This window comes from Channa argus, chromosome 7 (assembly GCF_033026475.1).
Source record: "Channa argus isolate prfri chromosome 7, Channa argus male v1.0, whole genome shotgun sequence".
Lineage (NCBI taxonomy): Eukaryota > Metazoa > Chordata > Actinopteri > Anabantiformes > Channidae > Channa > Channa argus.
Window position 1 is genome coordinate 2,729,196 of NC_090203.1, and position 23,346 is coordinate 2,752,541.

Sequence of the window (23,346 nt, forward strand, 5' to 3'; positions counted from 1 at the left end):
TGATTTGGCCCACTCCTTCCTCAGGAAATGTAAAGGAACCTGTTATAATAGAGCGAGGTAGATTTTAGCGTGTAACAGACTAAGATAGTAATTGAGAGCACCAGGTGTATGCAGCCTCCTCACAGCGGGTTGTACAAGCACACATCCCCAAACCCCACAGTCGACAGCCGAGTCGCCGCTTTAACACCCACCGATTTCTTTCCTGTTCTTTCTCCCTGGTTGCACTTTCTCTTTACCTTCTGCATCCAACTTGGACATCTAGAGCTGAAAAGTCTGCTTTGTGATGAGGACTCTAGAAAGAAATGTAAAAATGTATGTAGACGTGTTTCTCTTGTGACTGTAGCACCTGTGTGTGAGATGTTTGCTAATTATAGATGGAAGCTTGGGAGTCTGTTTTGCATGTAATCTGTGTGAGATGCAGGTTTGTGTTTGTTACATAAGGAACTAATTGTTTTGTTGGAGAGTAGGCGTTCATGCAAGCCCGTACAAAGTGCTTCTGCGTGCGGTATATCCGCCCGTGTCTATTTTATTTGGTTCATTACATCACGTGGGAAGACTGTTGATGTGGATGCAAAGCTCTGCTCAGCCCGAAGAGCTTCTGCTCCGCCACGAGTCGCCTCGGAATCAGTCTTTGATTTCAGATTGACTCGAAGGTGAAAGATGGTGCGTGTGTTGGAGGGAGAACAGCATATAAATCGTGGGCGCATTTTCATCAGAGCAGCAGAAAATCAATAACGGTCAGATCGGGTTTCTTTTCAGTTTGCAGAAGTGGTTTAAAAGGCAAATTGAGAGGCTTTGGACTGCACAGCAGCAAGTTCACAATGACAGAAATTGCAAAGTAAAACGTATTTGATTCATTTGACATGTTTTAACTCCCCTTTTGCTCAGTTGCCAAGTTAATTGGATTAGATTCAATCAGACAGTATCATGGTTAAACTGCAACTTGTGCGCACTGTTTATGAAAAGCCAACCGCTTCATAGTTAGGTGTTTACAGGCTTGTGTTCTCTTCTTAAAATCAACTCAGATGCATAAAAAAACTGCTGTTGACAATAACTGACAATATATTTTCATTACTGCAGAAAAGTGGCCCAAATAGAGATGACATAGCATGTGATTAGCAGAGGGGAGTTCAACGGCCCAAAGTGTGTCCGTGATAACGTCAATGGTAAACGACAGGTTTGCTCCCAGTGGCTCTGAATCAACACACTTCTCTCGGGACTTTACTGTCATTCAACAGTCGTCCAGTGAGACCTCGGTAAACTAAAGCACAGTGCTATTTATGAAGAGAGGGGCACAGATCAGAGAACTCGTAGAAAATTACTGAAATTGAATTAAACCAAGTACAAGCAGGGGAGTCGGGGTGAGGAAAAGTGAGGACACGCAAAAAGTACATTACAACTTTTCATCACAGACTAACTCATGGAATCTGCTGAACGTTCTCAAAATTGATGATATACAACCTTGTAAGAAGATCCAAGGGTGGATTTTCCTTTCAGGTCCGGCCACCGCCGTGTCCCGACAACAAATAGGAGACAGAAACTCTGACCTCCGCCAGACACAAAACAAATTAAATTTTGTGACGGCGCACTTATCTCCCCGTCTCCTAGCAGTCCTCATCAATAAAACCAATTTTGGAAAGACTCAATAGGGTGCTTTGTTATAAATGAACAGTCAGTGAAATGGACTGATGCAAATTCACTGATGTGTCTCTTTTGTCTTTGTCGCTGTGCGTATGTCTGTGTCTGTGTTTCTCTGCAGAGGGGGGTTCGAACAGGACGTGGTCAACGGCTACCTCCAGCACCCTGACAGCTGCCACGGTGAGATGCAAACGTGTTTATTCTGAGGGATTTACGTGAGCAATTTAAAAAAAAAAAAGAATGAAAAGTATTGATATTGATTTAGCAAATTTGGGCACACGTGATCTGAGGCTCCAACAGATTATATTGGAGCATTACAATGTATTTATTTCATCAAGGGCAGTGATTCTGTTTACGCTGAAGGAGCTTTAAAAGTAGTTTGCCCGCCTCCATTCACAATCCCTGCTGGAACGCTGCTCTCAATCTTCCAATGTTAATTAAGCATTTGCTCATAGAAGTGCTTTTGTTCTGCAAGACAGGCTGATTTGTTTATTGCTCTTTTGCATGCGTCTCGGGTGTGAAGAGAAGCCCAAACAGGACAGAGTCAACAACACATATCTCCCATTAGAAATGAATCATTTAAAGCAGAGAAACCAGGAATCAAATGGTACCTGCACGAATTCACTGTCTGATGTTTTCTGTTTCCCTTCTCCAGATGTCCTGGCGACCACACGCAAGCAAAACCCAGCGCTTGATTCAGCGTATGGTCAGTGGTCTTGTCTTTATCTTGTCATTTATGTGGCTCGGTTGAGCACTGAGAAGTCAAAGGCTTTGCTAACTGAACACCGTACGCAGTCCATGCAGAATTCTAGGAAACGAATCATGTTCCGTTTTGTTTTTTTAACACCAAAAAAGTTCCAGTTCTTGCAACTTCTTATTTATTAATTTTTTTTTTATTTCAGTGATTCTGATCAGTTATGTTTAACAACAATTTTATTCACAGAATTGTTTGGGGATATGTCTCATAATTACTACAAATTAACAAACAGGTTGTAAACAAAGCCACATTAAATATTTCCTTGTTATGTGGATAAAGTGCAGATTATGAGGAACAATCAGTAAATTTGACTCTGGTCACACCATTCAAAGGGGCCTTATCAGTTGTTTTCATCTTAAAGCTAAGGTTCAGCAGAAAACTTTACACCTTCTCGCCATGTGATAGAATGGTGCCATCTAGCAGGTGTAGGAAGTAAGCGACATATTTCTATTTATTGAGGGAGGACAGGGTGGATGAGCGAGCGTCAATGCACACGACTTTAAAGTGGGAGACTGCTCTTCAGTTACCACTTCAAACTGCCAGCGAATATTTGATGACTAACCCTGACGTTCTAGTGGCTAAACCTCAGAAGCTTGTAGCTCTGTGTTCATTGTGTAACCGCGACCGCAACGATCTGTCTCAAACTGAGGACATAGGAACCTACTGGGAGCTAGAAGGTCGTCCAGTGAACCACAATGATGGGCTGAGGAGAACTGATAACGGACCACTGAATGATGTGATATCTACCCGATTGGGTGGTAAAATACAATAGGCTGGATTTAATTAAGCAAATAGTTAGGAGCCTTCCATTGCATAATTAGTGCATTAATTAAAATGCCTGTTGGCAACGAGTTATTCAAATGTTAACTGATGCAACGAGGAGCTGACTACCTGAATATCCTGAATTGGATTTAAAATTTTTTTGCTCAGGCTCAGCTAGTAAAACACTGGTTCGGGGAGTATGAGACGTCATTTTCACATGTGGGTTGGCCACCTTTAACCTCACTCACAAGTCTCTGGGAGGCGGTGGAGAGGACTGGTCTCACTGCACCTTCATCAGTACAAGAGCTCTTGCGTAAACTCATCGAAGCAACGCAATGAAGAATTCATGCAGTAATTACAGCTAAAGGCGATTCAACTAAATATTAGTGTGCGACCTTCATTTCTGTTGGGCAGTGTATATCACACAAACCAAATAGATACCACAGAGAGACTGTGTGTTAAAGGAGGTCTGGTTACACACTGCGTGTGTTCCAGCCCCGTGAAGTAAAGTGCTCTCATATTCTATAGTTCAGCTCCAAACAACAAAAATAAGACTAAGTAACACATCAATCTGTGACCTATTCACTGTTGCTTTTTCTAGAGAAGCAGATCGGATTTATTCAGTTATTTCTTCACTTTACAACTTGGGAGGTTCCTTTTATTGAAACACCTGAATGGCCGGTGCCACGTCTCCCTCTCAGCCACTCTGACAGCTTAAACATTGAAGCCATTGTCTGAAGCCTCACTCCTTTGATGGACCAGGAGGTTCGCTAGCCAGGCTGCCTAATGCCCTGTATCAAGAAGGATCATCATCCTTGTCACGTTCCATTAGTCCCCCCCGCCGGCCACACCAGGCGGCCTCTGGCATGGCCGGAATAGAAATGGAAATGCAGCCAGTCTGGCTAGTTGTCACATAGGACTGTGATGCTGGGACAATTATCTAACTGCACTGCAGCATTTAAAAAAAAAAAAAAAAAAGTCTTTTTCAATCAGATGTTGGCCCAGCCTCACAATTTTATCAACACAACTAAAGCACCCACCCTAACTTTCTGAGTAATTTTTAAGACTTTCCCAAAGTCGGATCCCTTTGTTACTGAACAAATTAGGACCCAAGGGAGCTTAATGGCAGTGGTTGATCCAACACAGTGATTAGTATCAGCACCGAGCACATCGTGCAGGACGATGTCGGCCATTACGGCTCAGCAGAACCATCCATCCCGCATCTCTCTCAGTCTCCTTCGCAGAACAGAGGCCTTTTTGTCTGCCAGAGGCTTCAGCCCAGACCTTGCGTCTCACAGTGCTTTAGTAGCCTGTAAAGCCTCCCCGCTGGAGGAATTACCACTCACTCGGTAGCCAGACTTGATGAGCAACCCCACTGCTTAATCCTATGGGGTTTTTGCCACCTCGCTGTTTGAGGTTCCCAACATGCAGTCAGCTTCTGTCTGTTGTTTTTTTTTTTGGTGCCTTTTTCTTTTTTCTATCTGATTCACACAAAAAGCCTTTTAAGTCTCTGCACTGAGGATCAATTATCAGCTTTCCTAGACAATAAAACACCCCATATGCCGACAAAGCTGCTGTCACACGGGGGCTCCATTCTCCGTTAGAAAGCAAACCAAAGGCAGGGCCATTTTCTTTCTTCCACTTCCCCGTCACCCAAACAATTGCAGCCAGCAGAGGGAAGGGCGTGAGACAAACGGCTGCCTGTGTAGGTAATCAAATGTTCTTCTGTTGTATAATCTGCATCTTGTGTAATTTGTCATCTGTAGAAATGGATAAATAATACGACCCTATGGGCTCTCAGAATAACACAATTGTGCTAAATTGAAGTAATGACGAAATCCTGGAGCTATTGTCCGAGGTGCCAGGGCCAAACACCCCCCTGGTGAACAGTTTTAATTTGCCCAGCACAGATGGTGAACTGACGGGGCACCTCATTCAGAGTGAGCGCTGTCAACTGGCTCACAGCAAGAGAGAGAACGAGCCCTTCCCCTGCAGCCTGGGTGTGAGCTCTGCAGAATGCTAACATTTTGACTGGCTTATTAGTGCACGGGCCCAAGCCAATGGCAGCATGCTGCTCAGCAGACCTCAAGGACAACAGTGAGCTAATGGTGCAATAAAGATGTGGAGCGTGTCATCAAGATAAATGTTTGATAGTACAAGGCCAGTGGCAGCTAATGCCCAGCGTGTTTCTTGGCATATGTTTGAAACCATTCCAAATGTGGACGTCACATTGTTTGTTGGTCGGGCCTCAAGGTGACTGAGATTCTTGAGAAAGCGCTCAGCTTGGGTGAGGTAGTGGAAAAGAGCTGTGGTGGAAAAATAAAGAAAACACTCCATAGCCAGCTCGCAGTATCTCTTTCCACTTATCTGTGAAAACACTTAGCAGGTTGGACGCAGAGGAGATGTAATGGTGTCAGAGTTCATGGCTGTAGAAGAAAGAGGGGGATGTTTCGGTAAAATAACACGGACGAGCAGGTTAAATTAGCCACCACTGACCGGTGTTTCTGCTTTCATATAATAATAATGATGATAATGATGTAAGCTCAAATATCTATCGAGTTCTTTATAATTTAATAATAGTTTAGTGTCGGCTTTCGCAAAGCAGACTTTCCTCTGACAAACTGCCAGATAAACTGCAGTTTTATTTAAGGAAGCCAAAAAAAAAAGTGCTAGGAGATAAAATTTTGGAGTAAATTGGTTATTTTTAAATGCGATAACAGCAGCGCAGCACGAAATATTTGAGGAATCGAGGATATGTCATTGCAAATGTTGGCATGGCGAATACCACAGTTTCCTGGAGATTGAATGTGGATATTAAGCAGCTGGTGAAGTACACTGCAGCACTTTAAATCATTGTGTAACTGTGGGGAAGTGATGTGATGGATGAATTAACGTCTGCTCTGTGTGCTCATCATGTTGCTCACTATCATCACGGCCTCTCAGTGTTAACGAGTGACGGTTTTCTTTCCACTCAGGACTCACCCTCATTTCTCTGAAGTTGATTGTCCGGGCTGATTCACATTTCACTAATCACTCACTCTGTTGCCCCCCTCCTCCTCCTCCTCCTCCTCCTCTTCCTCCTCCTCCTCCTCCTCCTCCCCCCTTCGCTACAACCACAGGGAAGACCACACCCACAAGCGCCAGCACAACCTATCAGGGGGCGGCGTTCCCAAAGGAGGCAGGTGACCCTGAAAGAGGTACAGGTCCTGATGGCCCTCCCCCCGTGGGGGAACAAGGGTCACCTGACTCGGAGCCAATCAGTGTGGAGATGGAGGGTAAGGGGGAGGGATGTGTCCTCAGTGACCTCTGACCTGCGGGGGATTGCACTGCTGGGCCCGAAACGCCTCACCGTGCACTTCTAACCAGACTGACCACTAACAAAAACACAAGTTTCACTCTGGTTGAACATCTCCCATTTTCAACATGCATACTGGCACCGCATACATTCAGTCATCTAATGTGGGTTTCCATAGCGATGGCACGTTAAAATGACAATGGAGACAAATTCAGATCATCCGCTACTTTGTTTTATGTCCTCCATCCATGATTGCAGATATTAAAACAATCCCCTCTGCAATTCCTGCTGTAGCTGATATCAAAAGGTCAATGAGGACACGAGTCCCGGCCAGTGGCTGAGAGCTGCTCCTGTCTGGGGTCGAACATTTAAGAACTCACTTGGTGGTATGCATGCTAATATTTGTAAATGTTCTTCCAGGGTGAAATATCACTTTAATTAGCTCACTAACGCTTAACTCTCAAGTTAACCAATCTCTTACTAAGAAAGCAGCTTTGAAAGTATTGCTAATCCATACACTTCATTAGTCTCTGTTACTTGACGTGATGCGTAATTTCCCAGCAGCTTCTCTTAATGGTTCCTCAGACTTAAAGCCTTGTGTGTGCTGATGATCATGATATGACTAAAGACCTATCAGAGACATGTACATATTAACTCACTATGTTTTCAAATGGGTCTCGCAGATTATTAGAGGAGGATCGTGTTATCTTCCTATGTTCAGCCACACATCTCAGTTTGCTCAACACAACAGTTATGAATGTGAAGCTGCACCGGCTCTAATTAACTCCTCAAATCAAGATGAGTTTCTGAGTCTAAACAACACGGCTCCCACATTCCCCTTTCTCATCTTTTATTTAGCTCGTTAACACACACACACACACACACACACACAATATTCCCTCAATGTTTTTCAACACACTCAAGAAATTCAAATAGTCCAGGTAACATCTCTGTCTCTATTTATAATTTCCATTTCCATTTTACAGAGCCCCTCAAAAGTAATTTCCTCTTGCAGCAGATTCATAAAAATAGAGAGCTTAGCATCTGTTCCTCTGGCTTCTAATGTAAAAAGTCTGAAAAGCTTTAATATGTTCTTCCTGTTTACTTTTCTCTTAGTGAGTAATTGCTAAATCAACAAATCAGTTTTATAAAGTAAATGTGCACAGCGCATTCAGACTGACTGACTGTAAGCACAAACTTTCACAAAGTCACGAGAGCTTGTGCCTCTACATTGGTTGGTTTCTTCATTTTTAGTCACACAAAACCACCTCACACTTCAGTCTTCATGTCTTTTTCCAAGGTTTATAGCCATGGTTTCTGCTGTCAAAAAATAAAATCCACAATCTTCAAGACTTGAGCTGGACATTTATGTGCATGAACAAACGGTCCATTAAGGCGACTAAACCCAAGATAATTAAGGAGTCACAATGCCTTCTCCAAATTTAGTGTTCAACTTTCCAAGTTTCAAACCCTAAACTGTTTAATTTGCTACAATCTAGCACAAAGAAAAGCAGCAGAGGAGATGGAACCAACACATTTTTGCTCAAAAATGCATCAATTTACTAGTCATTTCCCTTCAAAGGGTTATATTGTCAGGCAGAATGGTCGTAATTTGCTTAATTACAAATGTCAGTGATTTTCAGTGAGGTTTCTTTTTGGTCTTTAAAATGTTCTGCCATCACGTCAGCGCTCTATTCACACATTGTTAAAAGCATCAAACCTGCAATCTTGCAGTGACAGCATAGATTCTTCAACAGTTACCCGACGTCACCCAGCTCCCCCAATAAATGACATGACCTATAAAACTCCAGCCAGTTCTTGAATATTTAATTACATCTTGATCTTTATAGGCTCGAGCCTCATTATATCTTACATTTTTAATGTGGCAGTTCACACTCATTTTGATTAACATTACCAGCAACCAAGAGTAGAGATTGCAAGGAAGATTGGCTCGATACATAATGAGCGAAAGTGCCCTAAAACAAGCACGTTCCCAAAGTTTTAGGGGTTTTCTTCGCCCAAAGACTGGAGCATACTCCTGCAGGTTCGGGAACAAGATAAGGTTTATTTGGACATGATTCAGTGAGGCAGCATGAGGCAGTTTTTGTCCTGCCCTTGCTTGCACAGGCACCATGTCCATAAATCCTGTGCGAGTCAAAGAGGCTTCCATTCACACAGAGTCTGGCTGCAATGATGAGCTACTCAGGCTCAAATGAGAAAAGCCCATAACAAATAAATAACCAGCAGGGGCCTGAACCAAAGAGCTGGACAACGGGGAGTGTAGGATGTAATAGAAACACCAACGCAATCTATTTCAACCAGAGACTGTGATGCTGCCAGTTCAATCAGAAGAGCTGGTCGGGCGAGTTGATAAGGCAGGAAGGGAGCTGGTGTGGAAGTAACAGCGTCGCAGTTTGAAGAGGGGGCCTCCAATCTCTCTCACTTCCTGTCCATTTCTCCCCAGATATCAGCCTTTCTGTCCGTTCGTTGTGCAGAGGCTCTACAGCTGTGACACAAGACGGGACAGTAGACAACAAAGCACGTAGGGGAGAAGAAGGGAGCAAAGAAAGTTGCGAACAGTTTAATTTATACGCTCGTATCCATTGTGGTCTCAAGTCCAAAGCACGCGATTGTTCTAGAACAAGCCACCTGCAACCGGCAATGTAGAGTGATTTTAAGCAGTGACACAGTTGCACAACGGAGAACACAAGTGTTCGACACGAACGGGGGACTGCTGGGCTGCTGCTGTACTGCAATCTGGACTAACGCTTCAACAGAGTCAAACGGAGGAAAAGACATGAGGCTCATCCTTGTGTAGTTAATCAAACAAGCTGGAGAGGACTTGAAACCTGTTGAAAGGATGGGGTTTGCCCGAGTCCAACGAAGCACACGGCTTTGTTCTAACACATCTTACAAGAAGGAAGTTGAATCAAGGATAGTTAGGAAGCCAGTGAGACTGTTGGGAAACTATTTACCTTTCTTGTGTGACAGCAGACCAGAATGGTGGCTCCAAGAAGGTCTCCAACTTTCAAAATTTTTCCCTCTGTTAAAGAACATAAGTATAAAAAGTAAGCAGCAGATCCACGTTGCAAATGTTAGCCGGGTGTAAACTCAATGGGAAAAAAGTACAGAGGCAGTCCCTCACGTAACACAAGCTGTACAGTGAGCCCTGTTGTCCTAACCAGTTATGGACAGATAAAAAGCACAAAGTCTAATATTTCCTCGAGTGTAGGAAGCTGCATTACATTATGCAAACACGAGGAAGGACTTGAAGGCAGGGGCAGGAACCTGTTGACCTGCTGCTATTTAGAAAAATGCCAGCAGCCAGGTTGCACTGGATCTGTTTCTGGCTGGCGAATACGCCCACCCCTCCGCTGTGTGTGAACACACAGGGTTTTGTGTTGGCAAAACTGTGTTGAACATGATTCCTGCTTCCAGACCTCTCTGGCTTTCACACACACACACACACACACCCTTTTCTCCTGCCCTCTGTTGTGATTTGACCTTTTCTTTGACTCTTCTGCACATTTAGATGAAGCAGAGTGGGTCGGACTAAAAAGCCAGGCTAGCAGCTAATTTAGCTGACATGCACAGGGAGATAACTGGATAATAGAATCAAGTGAGGCGGCGTTTTCAGCCTCATTAAAACACTACAACAGGGTGAACTCAAGCTGAACCTTTGCACGGAGAAAGGCTCCTGTCCTGGGGGGTGGGGGTGGGGGTGGGGGGGGGGGGGGGACGTCCATGCCAGATAGTTTTCTAAAAGTTATTTATACTTCAGAAGACCATGGCAACATATGTTTGAATGATCTAGTCACTGATGGAGCTCTGAGTCCCCTATAACCACTATGTCCCAATATCTGCTTAAAACCAGCATAATAATATAAAAACAAGCAAAACAACAAATTTAAGCACAGTCCTCCTAAACTGTCATTAGTGAAACTAAAAAAAAAAACTATAAAAAAAAAGTCCCCAGCACTCAGCCGTGTAAGGGAAAACACATTTGTTAGGGTTTAACTCGGTTCTTCAGATGGAAGCTGCGTAGCCAGAAAACGCTCGTCGTTGTGATAAATGGAGCCAACTGCCTGCTCTTACTTTTGAATTTATTATTATTGCCAGTCTTGGTTAAATGGCGTTCGCTCCGTTCAGATGACCTCCTCCAAAATGAACCCCTCAATGTACATACAGTGTCAGCTGTGTCGCAGCCAACCACGGGGCCCACGGTGATCAAATCCAACCACGCAGTTATCCCAGACTTTAGCCCTAACCCCCTTACCCTTTACCTGCCTCATTGACCTCTGGGGACTTTTTCCTCCCATTGTACCTGCTTGTTTTCTTTTTCTTTCTTGTTCTTCTTGTAGTTGGACTAACCCTTTAGCTGTACCTGCCTCCTTTGATATATTCTCGCTCACTGACTTGCACTTTTCACCTTATGTCTTTATGACGCGTCTCTCCGGACTTGCAGCTGATGGCTGAAGCTGTGCACAGGTGGCCTGCGAGCAGTTTCTCCATCTCTTAAAGCAGCAGTTCACTCCAAAGTCTGTGGCATGTGACTTGGGACTAAATGTAAAACAATCATTATTTATTAGTCAAAGTGAGGCGAGTGTACAACAAATGGCCTTTGTCATCAAATGGTGTAAAAGCCTCTTCAATCTGTCTTTATTGCATGTTCCTTATTTAACTGTGCAACTAGAAGAAAAATGTACGAAACCTGACATTGGTGTGGACTTGCTCTTTAAGTCAGTTGGTAAAGCCAAAATCCTTCCAGTGCGCCCCCCTCTGTCTCAAACCCAAGTTATCAGTTGGAGGTTTGCATTGGGACCATTTTGCTTTGCCAGCCATTGAATGGCTAATAAAAACTTTTATTCTCTTATGTTTCTGATGCGACTGCATGTTTACAAAGAGAGAACCATCATTCAGTGCATGTGCTTTGCCTTGTGAGAAATTAATCGTATGCCAATGTAAAGGGTCGCTTCACCCAAACTTTCAAAATTTTTTGTCATTAACCTTTGTACTATTTAACATTGCAGATAGTTTGAACTTACGTTTATTCAACAGTCTTTGAAATGTCTGCCTCTGGAAATTGTTTCACCATTTATGTTGGTCAAAGTACAGAAAAATGCATTCAGTCAAAAGTGGTGAAAATGGGAGAAAGAAAATCATGTGGTTTTTGAATTCTTAAAATATTTTATTTTCATATTTTAAACAACACAAATAGGACTGCAAGCTTTGCACACCTTAGGGCATTAGGACAGTTTATCTTGTTCCTTCTGACACATCCCCTCATCTCTGTTAAACCACACGGGAAGCATCTGCAAGCATCTCAATTATCATTGCACGGTTATAGAGACGACTGCGGCTCTGGGAACAAAGATTTAGAAGTGAACAGCAATGTCGCACCCGAGTTCTCAACGCGTTTGGAGTCAAAGTAAAGCGAAAGGGTTGCACCTGACCACAGGACTGAATGGCAAATCAGAATGTCTGAATATGTTTGCAAATGAATCCATTTTTTGTGTCTTATGAAATAGTAATTATTGTTTGAGTGGCAATTTTATCCCTTTCAAATTAAATGAAGGGGTTGAATAATTCTAATGTGACTGTACAGTGAAGCAGGGAGACTTTTAATATTCTTGACTTTCTATTCAAAGCGCAAGTGTAAATATTGAAGGACTCCACACAGACAGTGTGGCTCTGATTGCCAGATGTCACCGCACACTTAATTTACCAGTATTCAATCAAAATTGTAATGAAATGAATGCTCTGTATGCATCAGCACACCTGGAATGAAATACAGTGCTCATTACCACTGCTTTTCAATTGGAATGGATCTGATACATTACTCCGTATCACCTTAGCTCGTGTGCATATATCAAACCCATATCCAATTGGCTGAGCGCTGAGGTGGAATATTATGCAAATTCCTAATAACAAGGGTACATGATTGAATTCACTCAGTCAACAGCCAGAAACCTGCCACACATGCAGCACACATACCCAATGTGCAAGCATGTGCATGTGTGTGTGCACGTGTGTGTGTGTGTGTGTGTGTGCGCACACACTCTCGTGCTCTGTTTGCTAACCATGTCTGTCAGTGCACAGATATCAGGTATTAAAACTGTCAAATTACTAAAGCTTACAGCAACAGGGCAAAGCTGCTCCGCTTTTCACCCGCATTTGAAAAAGGAAAATAATTCATTTGTTCCAATCTTCCACCTCGGGGTGTCTTTTAGGAGTTAAATAGTTATTTTTAGTATGCAAGTAATAAATCCGCAGCAATAGCAGGAGGGGAGGGATGATGCTCGCCTACGAAGCCCAGGGCCATTTTGTCTTGTTGGCTTCTCACTGGGATGAAGTAGCCATTACGGGAACAATTACACGCACTTGTTAGTTTACAGAAGCAGAAACTAATTAGGCTCATTTTGAAACGCGGCAAAAAAGAACGCAGTTGGTTCGTCAGGTAACAGAGTCTCCGGCAAACGCACCCTTGAGAAAAGCCTGATACAATGGAAAAAGTTACGTGCTGAAGCAGAAGTTGTTCTTTAGTTTAAACTATTTTGTACCTGACCTTGAAAGTTTTTTCTTCCTGATATGAAAATAGCCTTATCCTCCCTGGCAGTATTTTAGATTCCAGTATTCTAAACGAATGCTTCACATTTGAACAAATATGAAACTTCAAAGGGCTCAGATTACTCATAATTGGTGTCATGGAAAAGCTTTTGCATTCGGTGCTGTTAATGAAGTCAGTCTAAGATGTCTACGGAAGCTCGCAGAGACAGGAGCCATTTACTTAATCATGCACATGCTTTAGCGAAGTCGCCACTTCCATTGTAATTTGTTTTTTAACTGAATTTCATCACCTCCTTTCTTCATTTCCCCTATGTAAAAAAAACTATTGCTAATTAGTCAGACGCTGCACAGGCAACGCTGAGTAGAACCTGCGTGTTTACATGGCCTGCTGTGCCATCTATTTTTAACAATATGGATGAAATCAGAGTGCTTCTCTTCCTATGGTGCTGTGGAGGAACAAGAGGGTTGTTCTCAAACCGTATCACAGCTGCTGCAGAGCACCAGTCTTCAAAGCCCAGCATAGCGACGGTCTGTCACTCACCCCATCACTGCAGTCTGTCTCTCACTCTGCCTCCCCTTCCCCATCCTCCTCCTCTTCCGCCTTCAGATCTGCTCCTTGCCTATACAGTCTCACATTTGTGCCCCTCTTCATCTGCAAAGTTAAATTTCATTTCATTCTTCATCGCCCCTTTTTTTTTTTTTTTTTTTTAAATCCTTGCTTGGTACAATCCTCTCTCCCCTGCCTTGCCTCCATTCGTGCCGCCCATCTGTCTTTTTACCTTTTGGCATACTTGGATGTCTCTATATTAAGCATTTGCTGAGCCGAGACCATGTTGAGTTGACACAGAAATATAATGTGACCGTATTTAAGAAAAACACACACTCTGAAGTAAATGATTTGCCATATCCCCCCATAAAAAGACTTGTCTCTTTGCAAAGCCCAGACTTTAGTTCCCAGACAGTTTTGAAGCAGTGCACGGAAAGTGAAGTCGGTGTGTACAGTTGGCCAGCACCTCCTGTGCACCACCTAACTTCTTGCCAGCCTGTCGGTATGATTCACAGGGTATTAATTTCACTGTGACCGGTGGCACCATATGTCCCACAAACCCAGTGATTGAGTCATCCAGCCAGTTCACGAAACCTGTTGTGACAGGTCGTTCATATGCTCTGGAATTGCTTAGCTCAGCTGTAGCTTTCACTCCCCGTGGTGGCACTTGACTCATACCCCTCGACCAGGAGGGACCCCTTAATGTGCCTATAGATGCAGTGGGAGGGAGTGTTGCAGTCCATAGGGAGCGGATGACTCACGGGTACAAGGACGCCACAGGGGTGACAGGAGGCAGAAAGCGCGCTGCGATGACAGCAGCCTTTGACCGCTTATTACAAAAGCTGCACGTCTCCGGCACCACCGGGATGCTGATCGGTTAGAATTGGAAACTAGGAACTGCAACGAAGCTGCAGAGTTGATTGGTGGCCTGTGTAATGAGACAAAGGGAAAAAAAAATTGTCCAAGATTAAAAGAAGAGGTATTAACAAGCTCACTGCAGCATCGCTTTTGATTGCCTCTCCCACTGCGATTGCAATTATGATTTATGACTTTTTAATGTGGTCATAAGTCGAGGCAATCGTAAGAATAAATGGCAAAAAATTGAAGATTTTTTTTATTGCAGCTCTGTTCGAAGCTTTAGTTCCAGAAATCTTATAGTGCGCTACACTATCTCTCTTTCTTTGTGTGGGGAAAGTGGAACCAAGGCACAACTTAAGAATAAATGTAGTGACAACTACATTCAATGAAAAACTGGGGAAGGTTTATAGTAACTTCATGACCTAAATCATAAACTCTTCTTAAAAACTGTTGGCCAGGAGCTGTGTACACAGATTAGTCTTGAGTAGAGATGAACCTCGTTGGATTCTAATTTTACCTATATCCCACCCTGTCTGTAATAAGATTCCGTCAAATGAAAGTTGTAATGACAACAGGAGCAAAATGACTTTCCTTATCGTGCCCCGCATTGTTACCATGGTGTCTGGTGCCTTTGGAGGCAAAGGGAAATGAGTTTAGATTGTACTCATTTGTGCTTTTGTCTCTTGTGAATTTGTGATGGGATTTATCTGAATCTTGTAACTCTCTGATCAGATTTTCCTCATCTGTAATATCCTCTAATATTTGCCTCTAATCACATACACACTGAGGGAATATAGCCTTATTGGCCCTTTTAAAACAAACCGTCATTAGCTTTAAACAATGTAAATCAGGCGTCACTGTCTCCAGAGTTAACGTCGGAGACTTTATTTGCGACCACATTCCCACTGAAATGAGAAAATCTTTCGAAATGTGGAGGAATTTCATCAGTTTCAGAGGATTGAGGCTTTACAGCTTCACCGCATAACATGGATGATATTGATGTTGTATAGCCAAAAGCAGACAGTCGAGTCTGGTTATGTTATTTTCAGCCAGTTGAGTTCACCAGATCCTAAAACTGTACATTACTACAGCTACACAATGATGACTTTGTTCTCACCACCCACCTCCCACTTAGAGATCTGTTTCTAAACGGGGATAGTTTAGATCTCGAGCAAAACCTTGTCATTTTGTCAGCCTTTGAAGCAGGACTGATAATTGAGTTGATTCCTTTACACTCGTGCACAAACCCTTATGCTCAAAATCCCAAATATTCTTACCGTTTCATAAAATGTCATCAAACCCCATTTAGATGTAATTGTCCATTTTCATTTCTCAACCAATCTTTCATTAGTCGTTGAATTTAGCTTGTTTCCACCACCTGCACCTCCCCCACCCCCACCCCCCGACAGACTAATCAGTTTCACTGAAACTGTCATTAAGGGCAGGGAGAAGGGTTTGACATCGCAGATGGCAGCAGCATCTTGCAAATGAGCTCTGATTACGAGAGGGGGCAGGTTTCACTCCTCTTATCATTGCCGCCTTTCACGCTGTTAGGCAACCACAGTGCTGGGGTCACATCACCCAAGGACACTTACATGGTAGATTTACCTCCGCTAAGTAACCTCGTGTTTGCACACGACTGTCCCCTTTGCTTTATTTTGGAAAGATTATAACAACCTTATTTGAGTGTGTCCTGGCAAAGACGCCACACTCGGTGAGCTACTGGATAGACCTGTTACTTTTGGCTTGGGTCAGCATACCAGGTTCTGTCACCCCTGATCTTCACGCTGGAAAGTCTGTGAAAACTGCATGAGGTTCCCGCTGCTATGCTCCCATCAATATTTAAAGGTCTGATTCATTTCAGAGTTGATTTCTCTCTGCCTGAGGAACTCCTGGCCTCTGCCAGTCTGAGGCGAAAGCACGGGTCCTAGAAAGAAAGGCTTTACTGATCTCTTAACATTGGTAGGAAAGGAAGCCAAGAACTTAGTTCAAACATATCTCCCACGCTGTTTCCCACATAGTGAAGCCCATGTAAACGCAATCTGTGTGTCCCAGCTGCTAGTTGACCTATATTAGCTTTTGAAAATTGTGTGTGTTTTCTCAGGTTCCGTCTGACAAGCTCTAACTGGACGACTCTTTTCTCAATCTTTTTCTGTTTTGAAGGTGTGAGGCGCCCACCCGAATTGGACAAGGCCAATCACAGTGTGCATTACACGCTCCTGATCGCTTGTGTTTTGGTGGCCTTTGTTCTTGGCGCCTTCCTCTCTGGCTTCCTGGTCTCCTGCTACTGTAACCACACAGGCCACAGGACCAAGAAATTGTCAAAAGATCCCGAAGCCCCAATTCCACATGCCCTGTCCCTCCGCAGCCTGGCCAAGCTCAACGGCCTTTTGGAAAGCCAAAGTAAGGATGACAAGCTCGAGGTGTCATCTCCAAAGATCTATAATTCTTTCTTCGCTAACAGCAAGGAGCATCACCCGCCTAGGAGAAACGGCCATCATGGAATGACAATGGGAGACCTGGTTCACCCCCACCACCACCTCCATCATTCCTCTGAGCTCTCTGGACTGCCCACACCAGACTCAACCCCAGAACTACCCATCAAGAGCATGAAGGCCTTCAAGAACCAGTGGGAGAAGAACCAAAATTGTAACAATGCCAAGGAGCCAAAGTCCCACAACATCAGCTCTAGGCCCAGCTCAGCTCTGCTTCACCAGCAGGTGTTTCCCTACTCCCATGGCCTGTCAAATGGGCAGTCAGTAGGCGGTGGTCACCTCCATCCAGAGGAACGTAAAGTCCACAATGTTGAACGGGTACTGTCTCAACAGCCTTACCCTGGTTACTCTCAGAAGGTGATGGAAGTAACCTCACTAGATGAGCTCCTAAAGCACATCCATGAGGCAGGTGGCAGCAAAAACCCCCATTTAATGAGCCCTTCAGGTCTGGTGGCCAGCGGTGGAGGAGGCCAGCTGACCTTCGCCAACCGCATCCAGCCACAAATCCCTGAGACAGAATCAGCCCCGTACTACAGTTCATCCACTTTACCCCGGGACAGCCTCACCCGACGTATGGATGTACCACCAGACATACCCCCGCACCACCAGTCCACCCTGGAGAGGAGGCACTCCTCCCAGAGGCACTCGCTGATTGCTGCGGCCACCAAGATGCCAAGTGGAGGTGGAGGAGGGGGAGGAGGAATGATCCCTCGCCAGCACAGCTTCAGTCAACGAAATGGTGGACCCCACCAGCCGCCTCCACTCCTGGCACGAATGAACTCGACGGGCAGTGCCTGCGAAGTTCATTACCCCCTCATCCCTAGTGGATACCTTACACGCCAGCACAGCTACAACGGCGAGCAGGAGGTACCGCACAGGGGTGCCATTGTCCGCCGGGCCTCTTCTCTCAAGCCTGATGTCCCTCCCAAGCCCCTCTTCATACCTGCCACTTCCCCAGTGAACCAACAGGGCAAGTTCAACTACTGAGGGGGTTTAGTCCTGGACTAAAGAGGGAGTTTCCCTTCATTTTGTCTTCTTAAAAGGAACTATCCTTTGAAGAAATGCAGTGGGTTTGAGGCTGCTGACCTTCACGAGGAAACACAAATTATGGACAAAAGCCTCAACCAAACTTTTTTTGTTTTTTTTTGTTTTTCCCTTCTTTTTGTCCAACGAATATCTTTGTACCATATTGGTATTGCTCAGCTACTGCTTATTATAGGACTGCTGACTGGGGTGACGCGATGCCACCTACTTATATTAGGCTGCCAGTGTCCTCAGTGTGGATTATGATGCAACTTGAACGCGTTGATGTTGGAAAAACTTTACACATTACTCATCTTGAACACTTAAAAGCGGGAGGCTCCTGCAACGCTTAGAATTATGCTTTTGCTAAACCTTTTTTGATGTAGTGTTGGTAACCAGCACCCCCACCCGCCCCACCCTCGAATGTGTTTATATTATGCATGTGTGTGTATATATATGTGTGTTTATATTCAATACACACCGTATATGTATACATATACATTTGCAGTATATGTAACCTGTGGTGAAAAGTCAGCAAATTCCCCTGAAAGTAGTTAACGTCTCTGCCTTACTATACTCTTTCATCTTTGGGCATATCAAATGATTCCCCCCCCCCAACCCCCTGAGAAAACCTTAGGGACCCCGAGTCATGCACTTCATCAACACAGCTCAATGTCAGTTGGCTTAAAACAATGAACCAAATTTCTTCGTGTTGACATGAGAAAGGTAATACTTCAACAAAGCAGCTATATTTGTCTTTTCTCTCGTTTCTTTTCCATCCCAGCAGATGTCTGGTCAGAAATGACAAAACTGGGTCCATTTCAGTTCCTTTGAGAATGTTTCTGTAAGATTGGTGCTCCACAAATCTAGTGGGTCAAACATTCTCTGAGATGGAAATAAACTATACTGTATAAAATATTTTGGGCCTGAAGAGGACAAGACAAACACATTATGCCACCTGGCACTGAGAATGAACCTAAAACATACAATGGACTCCAGTTATTATAATTATTAACTTTGTGGCTATTGGTTGTAAATAAAGGAATAATTACTAGCCAAATTTTAACTGTATGTGTAAATGTGTGCCTTATTTAATAATAGTGTGTGATCTGGGGGTAGGGGTTAATGCAAGGGGCTCAAATGGGTACTATGCTACAGTATATTGTTGGTGTTTTACTTTCTATGGTCGTCAATATGTGTCATACAGTAGCTATTGTATATTTGAAGAGTTTCATTCCACAATGAGAGATTTGTGTTTTTAAATGTGTCACACTTTCTGATAACTGCAAGTATGATTGTGTTACCCACTAATGTTTTTTTTTTTAAGACTGATGCATTGTTTGGAATGAAACCCTTCATTTCATTTTTAGTTTTTTTTTTTTTTTTTTCTTTTTCCATCCAAGAAGTGTGAGCCAGTCCAGTGCTTAATTGGGAGAGTTGAGTAAAGCATGTGCACGCAGCTGGACACTGCAGACATTCAGGTTTGACTGCCTCTATATAATGTCACTTTCCACTGGGTGTCATTTTTCCTAAGGGTGCCATTAATACCTAGTTCGTTTTTTGGTTTTGTTTTTTAACGGTTATAGTTAGGGTCTCTAAAGAAGCAGTTTACAGTTCCTCTTAAATTGTCACCAGCAATAACCATTGTAAAAGTCCGATTTATCTTAGAAGTTCGCTACAGATTTGAATGTCAGGCAATATTATAGGTCATAAAACACAATATTTTAATTATTATTTAGAGAAAACACAAGGCCTGTTCCAGAAAGATGAAAATTCAGATTCAGAATAGATGAAAAAGAGGAATATTCCAGTACCCCGACTTTTACAATGGTTACTGCTTGAATGTGCTTGTGTGCGAACAGCAGTGGAAATAACATTTCTGTTAGGGAACTATGTTGAAATGTGCAGAAGTGCAATGAACTTTGATCTGATGAGCCCACGTTGTCTCTTGGATTGACGCTGTGGAACAGGTGGCCGCAGAGAGGATTTCCCCTCAGGGGTGGTAATGGCAGCCGGCCCCGTCTCAGAAGGATCACACCTTCAGCCCAGTCACTGCAGCTGTAATCAACTCTGTGAAAACGGCACTAGGATATTTATTTCTATCTGAAAGTGGTGTTTATTGATTGAAAATACCCAGAGCTCGTTTGACCCGGCGTAAAGTTTGCCATTCACACTCCGACTCCAGAAAATTAAGGAAAATATGGCCGACCAATGTTTGTTGGAGGGAAATTGGTACCGAATACATTTGGACATTAGCAGGCAGCAGAGCATTAAATAGCCTTTCAAACAGCAAATACAAAACATCCAACTTGATTTAAGGTCGTAGGTGGCCGTGATGTTTCATAAGAGGAATTGTGGCAACTACAGAGTTTTTGTCTTGTTCTTTTTTTCTTTTCCTTTAACAGCCAGTGGCAGATTGTATGGGGGAGGGGGCGGCCTCACCTCTCAAAGCTCTACCAGTGTTTGATTTGATGTAAATACATTCTATCGGGGCAGGGTCTCATTGATTCAGTATTAAGACTGTTTTCTTTTTGTTTTTCTCACTTTGATTTCCAGGCTACACCTCTTGAATTACTATGAATTTGGTCTCACAGAAAACCATTGTATGTCTCTTATACTAGGAATAAAGAGAAAATATGTTGCAAGCGTCTCACTGGTGAATGAATGTGTCGTATCACTGGGTGCCGCACGATGGGATGCACACAAACACGCTAACATCACGTCAGATTGCATTGCTTCCACCGGGGATTTAAAGTCTTTTTCGTCTGTCAGGAAGCCTCAAAGACAATAGATTACTGGAAAGTTCCCCCACTGGACAAGTAGCAGATGATTAATTCTTTGGTGCACATCCAGGAATTTTGAAAAGATCTCTTCAAGGAATACTCCCAACCTTTCTGGGAAACACTGTACATGTTGTTCTTTCACTGAAAGTCCGGTATCTAGTCTCCAACAAGTGCCACTGTGATCGTTATTTTAATTACAGCTTGGCACAGAAGCTTGAGACACTGAAGATGGTACGATCCAAACCCACTTCAGTATTAATGAATAAATATTTTGGTTTGAATAGAGGTTGATTTTTTTTTTTTTTTTTTTTTATAATTACAATAATAATCCATTCCAGTCCAGAAATTACTTTCTTGGTACGAGTTACTCATCAGGACATCTTCACAATATCAAACAGAGAAGTCGCTAAACCTTGGCTCCAGCTTTGCCATCGCATGTTAAGGGGACACGTTGATATGTTTGTTATTCATAAGGAAAAGCCAGGATCAAATTAACTAATGTTAAAGTCTACGAGCTTGTGAAAAGCTTGTGAGGTGATTTTATAGCTTAAAACATATTAATATTCATTAATATTCCAGAAGCTTGTCACAACAAGCAGCAGAGGGATGCAGGGGTGAGTGGCCTTTCTCTGGGGGACATTGACTCAGGTTACGAGAAGCTCTCACATCACACTTTATCAGTCATTTGACGAAGACACACACTTCACGTGGCCCCTTTAAGCAACGCAACCGGAGATGAAATGGTGTCATTCTCATTAATCTGAACAATCCAAGCACTTGAGTGTTTACAGGGGTGAGTTGCACTGACAAATAGGCTTCCTGCTGGCTCTTACATAACGGCTGGTAAACAACGGCGCTGTGAGTGCGTCCCCAGGGTGAGACGTTTCTGCTGATGGGGTCACTGGCTCAGCCTTGGAGAACATTCATAGGACGTGGCTACAGTCAGAATTGTTGCCATGTGCATGTATGAAATTTCCCTTTTTGCCCAAAAGCTGTAATCATCATAATGCGAAGTCTTTGCAAATGTATTCATATTAAAATCCAGAATGTTTCATCAACAAATTCAGACCTTTACTGTGGCTCTCCAGACTGTGCTCAGGTGCTTCCTGTTTGCTTTAATTATCCTTTTCTAGAACTTGTTGGGGTTCACCTCCGGCAAATTGAATTGATTGGACATAGTTTTACACGTTGTTGTGTGGATTGATGGGCACAAATGGCAATTTTGTCAATTTAAACTGGAATCCTCAGAAAGTGAAGGGCTCTGAATAGTTTCTGATGCCGCTGTAAGTGAGGAAATATGTTTTTCTGCAATTTTGTCATTTAGAGTCGCTCATTTGAGGAAAATAAACAGCAGAGATTTGCATCAAAGCACCGCAAGAAAAACCCATATTTTCAATCATCTTCATATTGTGTTTTCAGTTGAACTTTCCTTCAGTGTGAACGCAGGCTTGTCTAAGTTTGATTATACATGTTCGGGACTTCCAGCAGCTACATAATAGAGCCATCAGATCCCTTTACTGCCGTTTCCTGGAAGCCCAACTTTACTGCAGTGTCCCTCAGGTTGATGTGTTGTCCTTGTGTAAATGCATTACTGCTGCAGTGTTCGTGAATAAACCTGCTTTGGCGTCAAAGGAAAATAATGTTTTCCTTTTAATATATACAGTGAAAGGACTCTGATGGGGGTTGAGATTGACCTTTTAGCCGAAACAGTTCTTCTAATGAGGTGGTATTGATTAGTTTATGCAATTATCCTCCCCGCAGTCTATTAGATAATCGTGTGTGTGTGTGTGTGTGTGCGCGTATGTGTGTGCGCACGTCGTCTAGCTGTGGATCTCTGGGAGAAGAGGTGACTAAGCGATGGAGGTGTTTGTTGCAGTTGGAGATTGAACCCAGGCTGGATAATAGACAGCGATTAGCTGCAACATAATTATTGGATTCCAACAAAACGCCGGTCAATGGCTCGCAGTCCCAGGGAGGTCGGCCTTTTCTCGAGCCTGCTTACATGTTTCCGCTCAAATGGCTGATGATGAATGGGCTCTGACGGGGGGGAAAAAAAACCCTGCGTTATCTTGACTCTCGTTAAAAAGATGACTTGATCACAGCACAACCAAATGCCGTGTCGCTGTTGTGTTTTGGTGCAGTATTTTAATTTGTATTCAGGTGAGTCATGACACTACAAAAGGTCAGATACTGTGCACAGACTATTGCAGTAAGTAAATGTGGACTTGTACACTATTTTCAGCATCTTCGGGTTCTCGCACACTGAATGTGTTTTGACTGATGTTTGATGTGCTTTATTTCAATGCTGTTGTTCAAAATAAGATGACTTTAGAAGATTACCGAAGTTATCATTTAACACAGAAAACGCTGAGTCATGTGGCCAGCAATGCTAATCGCTAGCGTAGCTCATGTTAGCCAACAGCCTACAATTCTGAAAACATCAAAAACCCCGCAACCCTCCCATTTTTTATTTATTTATTTATTTTATTTATTTTATTGTCCGGGCGGTGAGGACACACCTGGTGGGGTGGGATTCTAACCCGCTTTCTTCTGCCGGCTACCAATAGCATGGGATTAAAAATCCACGTTGCCTTTCAGCCCTTCTGATGAAATGACTACAA

The 23,346-nt window shown here is 43.3% G+C and overlaps 1 protein-coding gene across 6 annotated transcripts in view; it reads left to right on the plus strand.

The window, feature by feature from the left end:
- sema6cb (semaphorin 6Cb) overlaps positions 1 to 22,769 on the plus strand; it is a 136,199-nt gene extending 113,430 nt beyond the window's left edge. For 4 of the 6 annotated variants that reach the window (XM_067509349.1, XM_067509352.1, XM_067509351.1 and 1 more), the window contains 4 exons: positions 1,760 to 1,818; positions 2,294 to 2,344; positions 6,277 to 6,432; positions 16,588 to 22,769. In XM_067509349.1, the coding sequence (XP_067365450.1) occupies positions 1,760 to 1,818; positions 2,294 to 2,344; positions 6,277 to 6,432; positions 16,588 to 17,906 (1,585 nt within the window). In that variant the 3' untranslated portion in view covers positions 17,907 to 22,769. The remainder of the gene's footprint in view (positions 1 to 1,759; positions 1,819 to 2,293; positions 2,345 to 6,276; positions 6,433 to 16,587) is intronic. The other 2 variants (XM_067509353.1, XM_067509354.1) reach the window with 2 other exon arrangements.
- Positions 22,770 to 23,346: the final 577 nt, after the last annotated feature.